The sequence below is a fragment of the Phoenix dactylifera genome, chromosome 1 (assembly GCF_009389715.1).
Source record: "Phoenix dactylifera cultivar Barhee BC4 chromosome 1, palm_55x_up_171113_PBpolish2nd_filt_p, whole genome shotgun sequence".
In the NCBI taxonomy this organism is placed as follows: Eukaryota; Viridiplantae; Streptophyta; class Magnoliopsida; order Arecales; family Arecaceae; genus Phoenix; species Phoenix dactylifera.
In genome coordinates this window covers 18,621,837-18,638,728 of record NC_052392.1, presented here as the reverse complement: position 1 = coordinate 18,638,728, position 16,892 = coordinate 18,621,837, and the positions used below count along the sequence as shown (strand labels likewise).

The 16,892-nt window shown below is 37.0% G+C and overlaps 1 protein-coding gene across 5 annotated transcripts; it reads right to left on the bottom strand.

Moving 5' to 3' along the window:
- Positions 1 to 10,315: 10,315 nt before the first annotated feature.
- Positions 10,316 to 15,157, bottom strand: LOC120103744 (ubiquitin-conjugating enzyme E2 22-like). 5 transcript variants are annotated; one of them, XM_039128782.1, is made up of 9 exons: positions 14,028 to 15,157; positions 13,691 to 13,787; positions 13,549 to 13,595; positions 12,349 to 12,521; positions 12,033 to 12,177; positions 11,812 to 11,889; positions 11,586 to 11,698; positions 11,057 to 11,160; positions 10,316 to 10,852 (listed from the first exon to the last, which is right to left on the bottom strand). In XM_039128782.1, the coding sequence occupies exons 4-9, from the start codon at positions 12,349 to 12,351 to the stop codon at positions 10,531 to 10,533; spliced, it is 765 nt and encodes a 254-aa protein (XP_038984710.1). In that variant the 5' UTR covers positions 12,352 to 12,521; positions 13,549 to 13,595; positions 13,691 to 13,787; positions 14,028 to 15,157; the 3' UTR covers positions 10,316 to 10,530. The 5 variants fall into 5 exon arrangements, with proteins under 5 accessions (XP_038984710.1, XP_038984718.1, XP_038984729.1 ...); XM_039128790.1 differs by lacking the exon at positions 14,028 to 15,157 and adding an exon at positions 12,649 to 12,715; XM_039128801.1 differs by lacking the exons at positions 13,549 to 13,595; positions 13,691 to 13,787.
- Positions 15,158 to 16,892: the final 1,735 nt, after the last annotated feature.

Genomic DNA, 16,892 nt, shown 5'->3' with positions numbered 1-16,892 from the left:
GTCAAAGCGGATTTAAAATTTAAAAGAAATTGATAAAATATAATAAAATTAGGTAAAGGAAATAAATGAAAGGACTTTTATGTAAATAACATGTGGCTGGGCTGGATGCATAAGCAGGCATAACATCAGTATCTAAGATTAAAAAAATGGGTGATAGTAGATTCCACTGTCTTAATATTTAAGAACTTTTCTTACTAGCCTGGTGCCTTCTTAAGAAAGTAAGCGTTAACAGCTCATCAAGAGCCAAAAGACACTCGTTACCGACCCTAATCTAATCCACACTCTTTAGATAGTACATGGTAACCTGATTGGCTTGCCTCGTATTTTATATCTACCTTTTAGCTAGTTTCCAGCGTTCCTCAAGTTTATCCGTGTGGTGTTATTTTAGCCAATATTCATGCATTTAGATTGGGAATATGGTAGGCATCAAGGAAGCTTCGGCGCATCGCTGCATCCTGTAAATTATTTCTACACTAAATTATTTCATATCTGAATATATGATAACGGAGGCTAATTTTGTGGTGGTTTAGCTAGCTAGCCGTGTTAAATATAAGTTTTGGTAAAGAAATATTGGACATTTCAATTTTGGGCTAGATCTGCCACATTAACTTCGAACGTAAATCGAAGAGAACAATCTCGACACCAGTTGAGCAGCCAACCAACTTAGGTGATTGACTTCAATCCCGACAAGAAGGAGCCATTAGCTGAAGAAAAGAATCAATACGTGCCGATAAGAACCGATAGTCCTAACAACTGACAGCTCTGGCAGCCCACAGCCATAGCAGCGCCATGGCTTGCGCCTCACCAGCACTGCCTGCTGCCTACGCGGACTAACTCTCACGCCATGACCATTCTACGGACCATTACTTGGCATTATTGGATGCTACGTTAGGCCAGGTAACGATAAAGTAAACTTTTCTATATAAAAAAGCAGCCTAAGGAACCTTAGGTACACGATATATATGACATTCTTCGATTATTCAGAAAGGCCATATTTTGCTGGAAATTTTTTTTTCACACAATCGCCACTTTATTTTAACTTAGACATCGAAAGTTCTTGCTGGAAACTCTCTAACCAGCGGATTTTTTTGCAGACTATTTAGGGCTCGTTTGGTTCGCGGGAAAAGAAGGGGGGAAAGTGTGGTCAACGGGAAAGTAATGAGATGCCTCTTGTTTGGTTGGAGTTTTCAAAGGAGAGAGAAGGGAAAGTTATATTTCCATGGGAATGTGATTCCCACATTTCATGGGAAAGTCTTTCCCATGAGAAACATGGGAAAGTTACTTTCCCATGAGGCGGGAATCACTCTATTTTTACTTTTTCCCAAAAAGTCCCTTCAGCATTAAAGAAGCATTAAAGAGGCATTAAAAATCTAATTTTTATTAAGGGCATAATAGGAATTATATATAACTTTCCTAGGAAAGTGGATGGCCAACCAAACATAAGCACCTTGGAAATTTGTCACTTTCCCATTGTCAACCAAACATGCCAAAAATACTTTCCTAGGCATCCTCTTCCTAGGAATTTGTTTCCCAGGAATCATATTCTTAGGAAGGAAAATGCTTCCCGCGAACCAAACGAGCCCTTATAGAGAAGTTCAGCACCCAATGCGTCAATCAGTTTGCCCAGTTTGTTTCTGGCCAACCTTAAGAATTAATCGAGTTGCTCTTCCGCGACAAAAATGGACGGAGAATAAAAAAACAAAAATCCATTCGTCGCGATACACAAAATATTTTTTTTTAAAAAAAAGCCATGGCATTTAATTAATCAGATGCCCCACAATTATGGGTAGGAGGGTGGGGTGCTTCAAAGTAGAATCTCCTGAATAGAATATTTCCCCACAATAACAAAATATTTTTTCCACCGGCCAAAAAATAAAGGATCTTGTACGTCTTTCTTCCCTGACAAAAATACCCTCAAAGCGGCGTCATCAAAACCCATTAGTTATCATTCAACGTATTTTAGTAAAATAAGGGAGTAAAAAGAGGCGAGGTGCTAGCGTCCAACACACTCAAGGTACCGACGAATCTGAGCCACTCGTTTAAACGGGAGCAACGAGATGCCCACGTCGTCGTCCGACAAGCCCCGAGAACGGAGAAGGGCCGCAGCCGGGCGCCACGCGTACGCCCAGGGAGACGTGCATCCTGGGAACGCCACGTTGGAGCTGCGGATGGAAGAATTTAATTACTTCTTTTTTCGAATTTTTCTAGGCCAGAGGAACGGGGACCCCTTGTGGACCCCACGAAGGTCCGGTTCAAGGGATTCACGGGGAGCGAAGGGCACGCAACGCCCGACTTGTCCGTCGGCATTGCTTCTCCACCACAAACAACCAGTGTACACTGTACGCGTCTATGATCCTCTATAAACTACAACTATGTGGTTATTTCACATGGAAATCGATATAATATAGTATTTATTGTATTATTTTATAATTATAGTAGAAGAAAACTATCTATTAAATTATGATTGGATTAGTAAAGGACAATTACTAAAGTAATTATATGAATATAAAATAATTTGATATTGTAACAACTAGATATATTATCTACTACATATAATTATGAATATTTTTGTAATATTATATAGATTATAATATTATAATATTATAGCAATCATGCTGTTATAATTATAATAATAGGGTATCATTATAATACAACTAGTATTGTCATAATATTATAATATTTAAATATAAACATATAATAGTATATTAATTTAATGATATTATTATGTTATTATTATTGTTTTAATTACAAAGATATTATGGATAAGAATGGAATAGTTGGAATAGTAAAGGGATCCCTTCCAAAATGCTTTCTCAAAGATATTATAAAATTTTTTGTAGTCGGAGTTAACCAATTCTACGTTATCTAATTATAAGTTTCAAAGGCTTTTGTTTTCAGTTGAACCATAGCTTCCGGTTGTAATTACAAGGATGCAAATACTTATTTTTTGGGGGCCCTACAATTTTAGTATAGCCAATTACAATTACAGCTTGCTGGTTACAGGTAATTAGCCAAAAAGTGAACCTAGGCTAGATGTGACTGAAACATGCAACAAGGAAGCTTGTGTTTATTTGGATTAGATATATGTAATGCTCTTGGCAACATTGAATTTGTAACCTTCAAGTTATTTCGAGGTTTTATAGGTTAATTTGAGCTGGGATAGAGTCCAAGGATCACTAGACCTCATGTTATAGATGCTTTGGAAGAATCCTCAGATTTGATATAGACTACTTTGGCCATTATGAGTATCTCAAGGGATTACCAAACTTAATGTGGAATATTTTGGCCACTATGACAATTCAAAAAAATTATCATATTTGTTGTGAACCACTTTGGCCACTACAAATATCTAGAAGAATATCAGACTCAATGTTGATTACTTTTGCGACTATCGATATTCAAAGGGATCACCAAACTCGATGTGGAATACTTTGGCCACTACGAGTAGGGCTGGACAAGGCCCAGGAGCGAGATCTACCACATTAAAAGCTAAGTCATATGCCAATTTTCAAAGGCCATTAATCATACGATGTTTGATTGAGACGATCTTTTTTTAAAAAAAATTGGGTAGATTTTCGAGATCTATAACTAAAAGATTGGATTGGGACAAACTTATATCATTTAGGCCTGAAACGGGCTGGCCAAATAAAAAATCTCCTTTTTAGGTAGGATTTTGACGGGAGAAGCTTTCTATTCGAGAAGAATCAGGCGGAGCACTAGAAAACAGAGTTGATGTATAAGTCGAGATCTACCTCCTTAAAAATTTTAATTTTTTAAGAATATTTCTAAATTTTAATTTTTTGTCTTAAATATTTCTATTAGTTATATTTATTTTAGAATATCTAGTCCTATTCGAACTAGGAGAGAAGTCCAATCTAAAGTGTAAAATGAAAAATTTTCTAGTATGATAAATAGAAAACTATGTACGTTAGTTTAGGAGATATGGATGATCAATAAACAAAAGAGTTTAAGCCCTACTTTTGTGATTCTTCCATTATCTTCTATTTTTTTTGAGAAATTCAAATTGAAAAGGTTGAAGAAAATCTTTTTTCTCCTCGATTGGATTAAGCTGGTATCAGAGCTCCGATCCTCTATATCTCTAGGGGCCTTGCTCACAGTCTAGATGCACGAGCAATACAAGTAATTTGTGCTTCAAGTATATTGAAGGACAAAGGCAAGTATGTTTTTTAGTTCTTTCTCGATGAATGATAAGGGGATGTCTCATATAACTAGAGGAGAAGATTGCAGAACTCATTAAGATCCTCTCTAGATTGGTGATACCTTCGGCACAAGCACCAACAACTCCTATTGCAAAGCTATCTCCTACGTCTTGAGATGAAGATTTACCATCCAGTGAGGAGAATGAGAATGACCAACCCACAGGTACGAAAAGTCTCTTTCTTCAACCATTTAAAATTGAGGCTTGAATCGAGATCTTTGTATATGATGGGGTTGTTGACGCGAAGAAGCTAAATTACCAGTTAGACCAGTTAGAGACATACTTTACTATCTATAGATACTCTAGTGTCCAGAAGGTAGCTTTTGCCTATCTCAAGCTTTCTAGCTATGCTCTTACATAATGGAATTCATACATGAGGAATATAATATTTCGAATATGACATGGAGTAAATTTAAGAGCCTAATCAAGAAGGAATTCTACCCAATTGGCCACAAGGAGGATTAGTGAATCAAGTGGCAGCACTTATGGCAAAAGTATGATCAGTCTGTCCAGAACTACACCACCAAGTTTCACAAATAAGTAATCTCACTTGGAATCTCCATCGACGATCATGCAATATTCATGAAATACATCGGAGGTCTCAACAAGCATCCGAAAGGAGCTAAAATTCTCAAAGTTGAAGACATTAACAAAGCCAACACGAAGGCCATAGGGATTGAGGAGAAGAATCGGCCTAGAAAAGGTAAAAAGGGCAATAAGTTTAAGAAAAGCAGCGAAAAATCAAGCTAAAAGGGGGAGCAGGGCAAGAAGCAAGCTAACACGACTCAGAGAGATTATTGCCATCATTGCAACCTCTATAGACACACCAAGAAGAAGTGTTAAAAACTTCACTCCGAGTTGCAGTCGAAGAGGAAGACGCAGAAGGATGAGGATTCTAAGAAGAAGAAATGGTTTTCAATATTGTAAAAGTTGATGAGCTGCCCGAGCTTGAGCAAGCATACTACAAATTGAGCCTGATGGCGAGAAAACTTGAGACAACAATTGAAGCAGATATAGAGGCGCAAGAGAAACTCTTCTGCCTAAAAATCTAGATAAAGCATAGCATCATTGAGGCTATTGGAGATCCTAAAAGCCAAAAGAGCCTCATCTCTAAAAATGTGGTTCAAAAGCTAGGGTTGCAGACTAACCTTTATCCACGTCCCTAGCCTCTTGATTGGATTCAGAAGGACATCAAATTGAAGATTATCAAGTAGTGTACCTTCAAATTATCTATAACCGATAGGTATATGGACGAGATAACTTGTGAAGTAGTTTCTTTGTATGTTTGCCAGGTTATCCTTGTGAGCTCGTATTTTTGGAATCGAGATGCAATCTTATAGTAATGTCTAAAGAAGTATCATCTCGTAAATGACGGAAAGAAGTTCATGATCAATGCCTCCAAAACATAAGGTAATATTGACCTTGCGACTGCTGCCCAAGTGAAGTGACTACTAATACTTGTAACAAGTTTGTGATGATGGTACGAGAACACGAACTACTTATGAGAGGCCAAGCTCTCGTTCCTTGGTTCCATTGACCAATATACCAAGATCAAGATTGAGGAGTCTCCATAGTCATTTTCAACGAGGAAGGACAGCAAGGAGCGCCCCGACATGAAGTCCAAATGTAGGAGCAGAGCAAGTAGTTCGCTGAGACACGAGAGCAAAGAAGAGCCAGGCCAGAAACTATCTCCAAGCAAAGCTAAGTGGTTCAATCACGAGCAAAGAAAGCATGCATTTTTCCACCTTTAGTTCTAATGTAGCGGAAGCTAAATCTTCTAAATAGGGGGAGCCCTGATTTAGAAGAATACTCAAACTCAATATGAACCACTTTGACCATTATAAGTATCCAACGGGATTACCAAACTTGATGTAGAATACTTTAGCCGCTACGAGTATTTAGAAAAATCACCAAACTCGATGTATACCACTTTGACCACTATAGATATTCAAGAGGATCACTAAACTCAATGTGAACTATTTTGGCCAATATGGGTATCCAAAGGCCATTAGGAGCAGGGATGGATAGAATCCAGGAGTGAGATTTGCCACATCAAGAAGCTAAGTCACATGCCAAACTTTCGGAAGCCATATTTTGGTCATACGATGTCTGCTTGAGATGATCCCTTTTTAAAATGGAGTAGCTTTTTGAGATTGATAGCTAAGAGGTTGAATTGAGATGAAATTCCACTATTTAGGCTCTAAAATAGGCTGATCAAACCAAAAATTTTATTTTTTGGATAAGATTTTGACTAGGCGTAGCTCTCCATCCGAGAAGAGGCAAAGCGATAAAAGGCAGAGTTGATGTAAAATTCGAAATTTACCTTCTCAATTATTTTAGTTTTTTAAAATATTTCTAGATTTTAGTTTCTTCTAGAATATTTTTTATTTGTTATATTTATTTTAGGATACCTAATCCTATTCGAACTACGAGAGGAGTCCAACCCAAATTATGAAAGGGGAGACCTCGCTAGTATTATAAATAGGGGATATGTATCTTAATTTAGGTAGTGTGGATGATCAATAAAAGAAAAAAGGGCTTAAGCCCTAGTTTCGTGATTCTTCCATCTTCTTCTAGTTTTTTTTTGAGAGATTCAAGTTGAGTGAGCTGAAGAAAATTTTCCTTCTCTCCGATCGGGTCAACGAATTGTAGCATCCGAGGATTTAGGAGGCTTTTTGAAAAGGGAAGGCTTAGGTTGCCTTACATAAATACCTTGACCATTAGCAAAATAGGCTGCGAAGCTATAGAGCGCGTTGGTCATTTCTTTAAAAAATATACTTTAATTACTTTTAGATCAAAACTATATATTTTTTATCAGACAATAAGTGTTGTTAATATTGTCTAAAAATGCTCCTATAAAAAGAAAAGCCAGAAAAGTACTTGCTAAAAGGAGCTAGGAAATCTTGCTTCTCTAACTTCTCTTCTTAAAAAACAGAAGCAACACTAAAGACACTCTACACAAGACATGAGGGGCTTTGACATCCCACAAAAATCCCTGCATCTTTCATTGGCTTAGGAGTCGTGGCGATGTAATCCATTCCTCTGAAAAGATCATGTTCTCTATCACACAATAATAACCTGGCCTAGCAGCACAATAAATTAGTCGGACTTGCTTTAGACCTAAACCAGGCTGCTCTAATTATGAAAGTGATTCCAATCAGATACTAGGAAAATTATAGCTAGCAGTTTCCAGTAAACATGTTTTGCGACAAAACCTTGCTTTTGCTCGATCCTTGCATAATTAAAAACCAAACAACGCAACACAAATCCTTTTCATGCATCTTCGTAAATGAGCTTCTTAACTGAATTTGATTGAATTTAGCATCTGTGCCATGTCCTCTCACAAGCCATCTTACCACTGAACTGTGCCAATTTAGCTTCCCTAAAAGCTCATTAGAGTCAGTAGAATAGATCCTTAAAAGGGCTGATAATCTAAACCTAGTATCTCGGCAATTACAATGTGATTGTATCAAATTTTGAGGTGCTGGAAAATAATTGGATCCATTTATACAAGCTACTGGACCTTTATAGAGGATCTAGTGGACATATCTTGATAGGACACAAATTGCTCATGTCACGCAAGAAAAACAAACCACAGAAAGAAGGTCAATGATATAATTTGGCAGGTGGTTCATTCCTTGGCCGCCCAATCCATTGGCGGCCTTCCCACTAGCCATGTGGCAAGTAGAGTCCGAGCCTGCTCGAGCCTCATGTTCCAAAGAGACTCACACCACCCACACAAACCTCCATGACAGTACCAAAAATTTCCACGCGTCCACAACATCACAACACCAGTCATTCATCAACCGCAGCTTATTTCCTCTCAGATTTCCTGATCTTCTTTTGACCAGTCCTCTATTGGTGCATATCATATACCAAATGTAGCTGCTCACACGCTAGTGACACCAAGTTTTGGCCACAAGGTAGTCTAGTTAAATCTCGTGAAATAAAAGATAGAGTAAATTACAAAAATATCTAATAGTATGAAAAATCTACACTTATCTTTTTGAAATTTATTTTTATTCAATACTTCAACTTATAACTTAATATTAGTCAAAACGATAACTTTTAATAAGACATAAATACCACGCTAGAATAAAACGATAACTTTTAACAGAATATTAGTCAAAACGATAACTTTTAATAAGACATAAATACCACGCTAGAATAAAAATAAAAATGTCCCAAACAATTTTAGAAAAATCTCTCCGAGGTTTATCTTTATTACATTTACACGCAATATTTTGTCAAAATTTACACTTACACCCATTTAAATTGACAGTGTTAGTAAAATCATTTATCTATTGTAAAAAGTCATATTGACACACAATACCAATTGACACACAATAAAATCTATTTTTATTTTTTTGAGGGTTTTAAACTTTTGTTATATAGTTCGAGCGAAAGTTAAGATTTTTTGAGTTTTTTTATGTTTATGTATAATATATTTTATTGTTTTTATGATACACACCTAGAGAATATTGTGACTATAAAATATTTGTATTAAAAAATTAAAAATATAATACATACATATACATATATTCAATTTCAACCTAAGGATCCATGTCCTTTATATACGTCTGGATCATATTCATAGGTGGCCCTTGTGACTTAAACTTTAATCTTGATATTGTAGCCATGCAGGATCTTGGTAGGCCATTTGTGCCTAATTTGGGATAGTGGACTCGTGGAATCTTCAAATTGAATTTTGAGCATGGCAACCACACCCATCCCCACTTCAACTTCGTACTTGCAACCAGAATATGAGTCTTCTTCATGTCTTCCAGGTCGTTAAACTTTGTAATCTGCTAGACTGTGAGCACGATTTTGCTAAGATCCATAGCATATCACAAAATCATATTAAATTATAAACTTTAAACAATTCTTTTTTATATTTTTAATTTTGCCCATTTGTGGGATTACAAAAAAAAAAATAGAAAAGAAAATCTAAAAAAATCCCTTGATGAATCGACCATCTGCCTCTCTGCTCACTATTTCACTCTCCCTCCTCTTTCCCCTCTCCTCGTCTCTTTCTCTTCTCTTGCTTGGTGGTGAAATGGAGAGAAAAATGGGCATGGTAACTTTCTCTAGGCAATTCGAAGCGGTTTAGGCCTGTAAGGAAGGACTGGTTCATGCTGATTTGGGCTAGATTTTGTACACAGACATGAACAGTCCTGGGTTGTGGTCAGTCTCCTACGTACCAACCGAAGTGATTCGGGTTTGTCATCATGAACCGCTGGTGCTAACCTACGTATATTTGAAGGAACGTTGTATGAGCAAAAAACGGCATACTTGTGTACTCCAATAGGAAATCCGGAAGGCTAGATTCATGCAATACCAAAGAAAGAATGGAACCAGAGTATTATGTTAAGATGATGGAAGTCTAGTGCATGATGCATTTTATTATTTTTTTATATGTCTGCAGTCGGAGTCTTCATTGTTGCGATTTTTCTCGTGGGGAAAGTCATGGCTATTAAACTGCAAGAAACTACAAATAATACATGTTGAGAATAAAAACATGAAGAAAGATAACATTTGTGAGAGTTCTGCGGATATAATTACAAGATTCATGCATCTTGTGACTGGTTATAGTTTTTATGAGCCCTGGTTGGAGCCAAAGTACAGTGACCAAGGTTATATATAGTTTCTTAGAAGGTGAAAGAAAGGAAAAGAATTTGAAACGGATCTTCTTTTCATTGTCTAGTTTCTTTTTGGCAAAATAAAAGTGTGGGAAGGAAAATGGGCAGAAGACTTCCAAGTTCCAAGGGTCAAGATGGAGCACAGCCATGAAACCGGGAGGCTGAAACATACGACAGCTAATGTGGTACAATCCGATTTTCCTTTCATTTATTTGTACGTAATGTAGTATATCAGTAAATTCTATTGCATTTCTGATTAAAAGTTCTGTCAAAACAAACAAACAAATCCAGCAGAATCTACCTGACTTTTTGGTATATCTATGGCTGAGGAAAGATGAAGAGAGGAAAGTTGCCATGTTGGCATGTAGCGAAGATCTGGAGGAAATGGCAAAACAAGAATTTCATCTTTGAGGGAACGAAGACACCATAAGAACAAGAAGACACCATAAGAACAAGATCTGAGAATCGAAACTATGCATTGCCATTCGCCACAATGACACGAGTGATTGCACAAAGGAAAGTCAAAAGAATGAGATGCAATGACTCACTCTCCCCCTGCCCCACTCTCGATCCCAAATGTCCAAAAAAGTTCAGATTACAAATGCTTTCTCGTAGTTCCCATTGATTATGTCCTCTCCAATACAACATGTACCCCTTACTTCCTCACTCTCGTCATAATCTCTTCAAGCTCTTCTTCCTTGCATCCATCTTCTTCTTATCCACCTGAACTTTTGCAGTGACAGCTCCTTCCTTCTTTTCAATTGCTGATGTCCCAATGGCAGGCTCCATTGCAGGAACGACAGCATTCTGATCCTGGCCATTTATTGCTGATACTTTGGAGGCTGTGTTCGTGGTCAATGGTGTGGGGTGTGGTAACACCTTGCCATTTGAAACCACATTTTTCTGATCCACATTAAGAGCCGTGGTGCACTCAGAGATTGCTCCGGTCTTAGATTTTGGTTTAGGTTTGACAGCATGGATTCCAGTATACAGCCTATGAAATGCGTCACAAAATCCACCATGAGTTTCTCCCTTCCATATCAATTATCAAAATCAAACATCGGCCCAAATGATGAGAGAAGCTTCCCAATAGGCGTAAAACCATAATTTATGATAAGTTGAAATAATAGTACATAAAACTTAACCACAGAGAGGGTGTGTGCGTGGGTGTGGCAGGTGGGGGAGGAGAGGAGCTGACCTGGCATGCCTTGCATACTCCTCGTAATTTTCAAGCAGCATCTTACCAGCCTGTTCATTAAGTGCAGATTCTGGAAATGGTTCAATCAGCAGACATCTGACCACCTGCCAGCAATGTTAATATGAACAACATTAGTTGAATGATTAATATGCCAAGATGGTTTGCTTTGCCGGTTGAAAGAGCAGAAGATATTAAATTCATCAAGGAATCAGCATAATGATTTGAAACTTTCTGAGTATAATCAAAGACAAACTAATCATAAAAAACCAAGAAGAGTTTGGAAATAATAGATAACGGGGAGAAAATATTTAGCTCAGGCATGCAAAAAGATAAAATATGTATCTCCAAGAACCAATTCCAAAAAAGTACCTACTAGCTTGTGAAGGTGGTATTGAAATGAGAGAGAAAAAAAAATATTGATAATCATCTTGACAGCCAACAGAATTCTGATGGAACAAGTGACATGCTGAATAGTTAACAATTAATATAAATAAAACATCAAGATGGAATTAGCAACTTTTGAACTTACAAGCAAAACATGTCGCAAACCAAGACTTGGATTCCAGTCCTTTTTTAGTGTGTTCACACAAATCTCGCCATTTGTTGCAATGTTAGGATGAAAGATTTTAGTCAGAAAGTAGCCTGCAAAAAATGAAAAGCGGATGATTTGACACTCAACACACAGAAATAAGTCATACCATGCAAAATAAGGAGACTGAAAAATTCGACTATAAACTTATATCATAAGGAAAGACCTTTTGGAGGCGATTGAGGGAAGTCGTGTGATAATAACAGCTTCATGCGGAATATACCATTCTCATATGGAGTACCAGCTGCATCAAGCAGGTCCCGCAGCATAAATTCGTCAAGCATTACTTCCATGGCAAAAGGTGTGCCTATATATGTATATATATATATGTATATATACATATATATATTTATATATATGAAAAATGTATTTATATCAGAAATCTACCTGGACCCTCAATATCAGCAAATATAGTGGAAAAGTCATCATCATTTACAAGCACTTTAATGCCTTCTGGTGGTGTTTCATCAAGATTCTTCAGTTCTTTGGCAAGTTGTTTGATGACATTAGGTGGAAGGTTTTCATTTGTTGCCTGAAAAAATAATGAGCATTTTCCTTAATTAAAATCAGCTCAAGTATAAGAGGGTGCAAAAAATTAATAATGAAAGCTGGTTTTTCAATTGCATAAATACATAAAAGGTCTTACAAAGTACAGAACAAGTTAAAATCAATGTCAAATTTTAACTTCTAATCATATGATTACCATTGTTATGCAAAGAAGTCTCTGCAAAATAAGTTGTTTATGTTTTTTTGCTATGACGAGATGATAGCAATCAGGTTACAACAACTATTCAATGTTTCAGTATGCTGCAATGAAGATGATGTTTCTTCAGTGATAAATATCACCAACAGATCTCCAAACCAATCTACACGAGCCTGCAAAAACAAGATAATAAGCATTGGCTTGATTATTTAAGTATAAATGAAAAGAAAAGAGCAAGTGTAAGTTCAGAACTTCAGATTAGCAAATAATGTGATGACTGTCTAAGTTCACAGAATTTACAATGGTATTAAGGGGTCTTTGATGCAGTCATTCACTGCAAGAGCCAAAAAGTAAAGAAAGAGAACACCTGAAGGACCACATAGTATATCTTAGCATCTAAATCAAATTAGAGGAGATTTTCAACATCTTTAATACATTTGGTTATCAATATATCGTTTCCTTCTTATCACATGTTTAGAGGTTGTAAAATAGGTTTCTATATGCATTAAAAAAATATAGAAAATGCACAAGATAATTTAACAGGAAACAAATAATATACAAAGAATAAATTATTCATATTGCCAGAGCAAGTCAAAAAATTAACCTGTCTCAACAAATAGTTGCTAGGGTATGGAATGCAGAGACAAGAAAGAAAACAAATCAATGAAACAACCGATATTTTTTCCCATTTTATTGATGGCATCAAACATGTACATGAATAAGTACTACAAATGTTGAAAAATAAATAATTTTCAAGCTTATGGATGACATTTAATAATTTATTTCCCACTCAATACACGCACAAATAGATATCTATCCTAGCTAATGGATTTTCTTTTCTAAGTATCACATGCTTATAACAAAATATTGTACTTTTGGAAACCCTGTCAGGGATGAGTATGAATAGTTTCCTTCAAAATGTGAGTTGGCCTTCAAAGAAGGTTTCACAATAGCAGTGGAACAATGATAGTTGATCCGAACAACCATCAAGTGTGTCTCTCTGATTGGCGACATGCAAACTTTATGGGAAAGATAGCCACTGAAACATCTTATATATGCATAGAGACAATTGAAAGGGATGATGTCTCAAAAACATTAAGGAGATAATTGATAGTGAAAAGGCATTCTGGTCAACCCATCCGTTTGCAAAATCTGTAAAGTTATTTGCACTATTATAGATACGAGAGAAGACACCATCACCATGGCTTGGAGCAGGGCATTCTGTTCAACCCATCCGTTTGCAAAATCTGTAAAGTTATTTGCATTATTATATATATGAGAGAAGACATCATCACCATGGCTTGTAGCACCCCTAATTTCATCAAGAAATGAAGCAAGGCACCTTATTTCTCTATTAGCTGGCTGCAACTGGTATCTTTTGAACTTCCATGCACTCAAGTAACAGCGGGGTTACCAGCATATTTGCACACATAAAATGCCTGAGGAAACACCTACTCAGTTTTGAACATGGAACATCAATCCAGAGACAAGATAAAAGAAGGGTGAAACCCCGTTAGGCTGCAGAACTGTTTTTTAGCAAACAATCCAGTCGGAAGTATACACATGCAACCAACTCAATGCAAGTTTTCTATAAACTGACACCCAAATGCAACTGAATATATTCATGAGTCAAGAAAACAAAACAGAAAAAAATTTGCTGCCTGTCAAAGACTGCTTACTTTACTCAAATCTAGTGACTCCCAAACAAATAGACTCCTTTCAATAGCATCATACACATAGAAATGTTTCCACCAACAAGAGTCTTGTCTTCCATGTCGCTTACTTCTCTCTTCCCATAATTGCTGGCATCTCCTAAGAGTTAACATAATAATGAATCCTCACCAATTTTATTAAAAAAAGAAAAAATCCATCCCATCACTATAACAGTTTTTTAAATTTACATGCCAACTAGTATAAGAAAGAATACCATACCACAAAGGCCGCAAGACAGTGATCTAAGAGAATTTAGCAAATATATATTCCTCTTAGATTAAAGGGGTTTTAAGAAGATACGTCCTTTAAGGAAATCACTAGCAAAAATCATCTTTAAGTACACAACACAAAATAGAAGGAAGCTTTGCCCACTCACAAGCTAGACAAGGTGTGATAATTACAACTTCACACAAAGGAGACCCGGATGCCACCACAGCTCAAATCCACACACTTCACTATGAGAAGCCACATATAATTTCTCAAGCAGATTGAGCTAACGGATAAACTAGTCCTTTTAATCTGTGATACTTCATGCTCCCTCTCCACTATGACTTCATCCACAAATTCCCCATGATGTGTACTGATTCTCCCAAAGTAAGGCAGCAGGTCAACTTTAAAAACCAGTGAATTTTAGTATATTTTCTCGGGAGTTCATAACTAAAATAATTCCAAGCTACATTGAGAAATTAATAACCACAGCTTAAGAAATTAAATGCTAGCTTGTTCCTAGGCATCAATAGAAAAGGGAAAGAGGGAGAGGGGGTGGGGCGGTACCATCCCAGAATAAAGAATCAAATACGATCCGAACAGAACCAAATCTCTGCACAAAATTCCCAATAAAATAAAAGAATGACAAACGGCACAAGAGACGGAGCTCAGAAGCCCAAAATAACTAAAGATCTTGCCTTTTAGAACATCTGAAGAACACAAACTATATTTTTCCCAAGATTTTGTGAAAAAACAAAAGAAAATCCGGAAAAGGACTACACAAATCGCTCATCAAACAAGAGAACCAACGGGAGCGGATTTCTCCCAAGATACTCAAACAAAATGAGAGAAATTTCGATCAATTAATTTAAGAGACAAATAGAGAAGTAGAGATCGCTTGCCTCAAGAGAAATGCGAGCCAAATGAACTCAGAATGCCGCTTCCTCAGATCCGGAACGCAAGATCGCAATGATTGGGGGAAGGGGAGGAGAGAGACGATGACGTGGCCCCTTTCAAGTATCGGTGTAGCCCGTATTAGTAGCGGAAATGGGCGTCCGTCGATCGGCGGATTTGAAGGCTCCCATATGACGGTAATGCCCCTATTCCTTTAGACAAATCACAGGGTTCTTTCCTCCGTTTCTTTTTTATGGCGAAAACATCCTTATTTGTAGTGCGGGAGTTTAGAAAACCAAATGAGATTCACGGAACTTTGTTCAGATTCGAAATCTATAATTACCTTACTGACAAAATCACCCTCATATCATGGAGTAATTACGTACGTTCATACGCCAATGTTATGCGATAGTTCGCGAGAAAGAAGGGGTAGTTTTGTAATGAGATTTCAGTTGACGGAAGTACCCCCGGATTTGAACCGTTGACGTCTTGAGTTGGATTGTCTGGTCGTTCGGAGACGACCGTTTGACTTGGAAGTGTCGGTTGCAGGTAGCCGTTGTGGTGTCCAGCTGGCATGTTCGATTTAAATCCTGGCGTTGGAGCGGATGATGGACGACCATGTTTAGACAGCCCCATTAATAGCATTAGAGCAGCCCCATTAACATGTAATTTTAGGACTGCCATGAACGTAATATTTATAAATTATAATGATTTGAAGGACCACCTGATCCTACCAATACTAATCCGAATGGTGCTGAAACCATCATCAGAAATGACCAACATTGCTTAGGAACATCGTCCGACAGGAACTTCTAGAAGGTTTGCTCTTTAAGCAACCCAATTCATAATGGACTTCATCATATCTAATGGCATGCCATCAATGGTGCAAATCAGGGCACCTAATGGTAAACTTGTCTCTATTAGATGCATTAAATGGGCGACATAGTTGTCATTTGAAGCCTTCCGGTGATGGTTAATTCACCGTTAGTAGAAAAAATCTATCCTAGAAGATCACCTATGGTGAGAATGTTTAGTCCATAAGTTTTAGTTGTTTGACTTACCTTCGAACTGTGAGGATACCCAGTTTATCCTATCATTTGTAAGGAATCCCAAAACCTATAAATATCCCTTATACACCCCTTCTTTGGATCAATCAATAAATGAGATTTGTCTAAATATTTTTCTCTCACGATGAATTCTGTACAAGCTCTAATGAATTTAGGGGATCGGTGGCAAGGCCAGTTGGTGGAGTTAATTGCAACCAGGTGGTGAGCTACTAGTTATAGCTTCCCCCTCCAACGTCAACAAATTCTAGTATCAACACTCAATCTTTCCTAATTATTATTGCTAACAGTTTTTCTCTTTTAGACCTTAATTGCATATATGATGCTAGTTGCTAAGCGTAGTTTTTAATTAAGTTTTATGAATCCACTTCCAGAATTATGGGTCCGACCTTCTTTTTTACAACGATTACCCTTTTTCTTATTATTTGTGGGACCCTTAGGGTATGACTCATTACACCATATGAGCCCTCTCATCGTTTTTCCTAAGATATTTTCCTTTCTCTTGAACACAAACAAAAATAAGTTTATTTATATTCTATTTATCTCTCTGCGCATTATATGTAGTTTTAAGCTAACTAAATTGTATCGAAAGAGAATTAAGAACTTGATGCACAAGAACATCTTTAGGGATAGGAATCTCAAGACTACTGAGATTGGATGCAATAC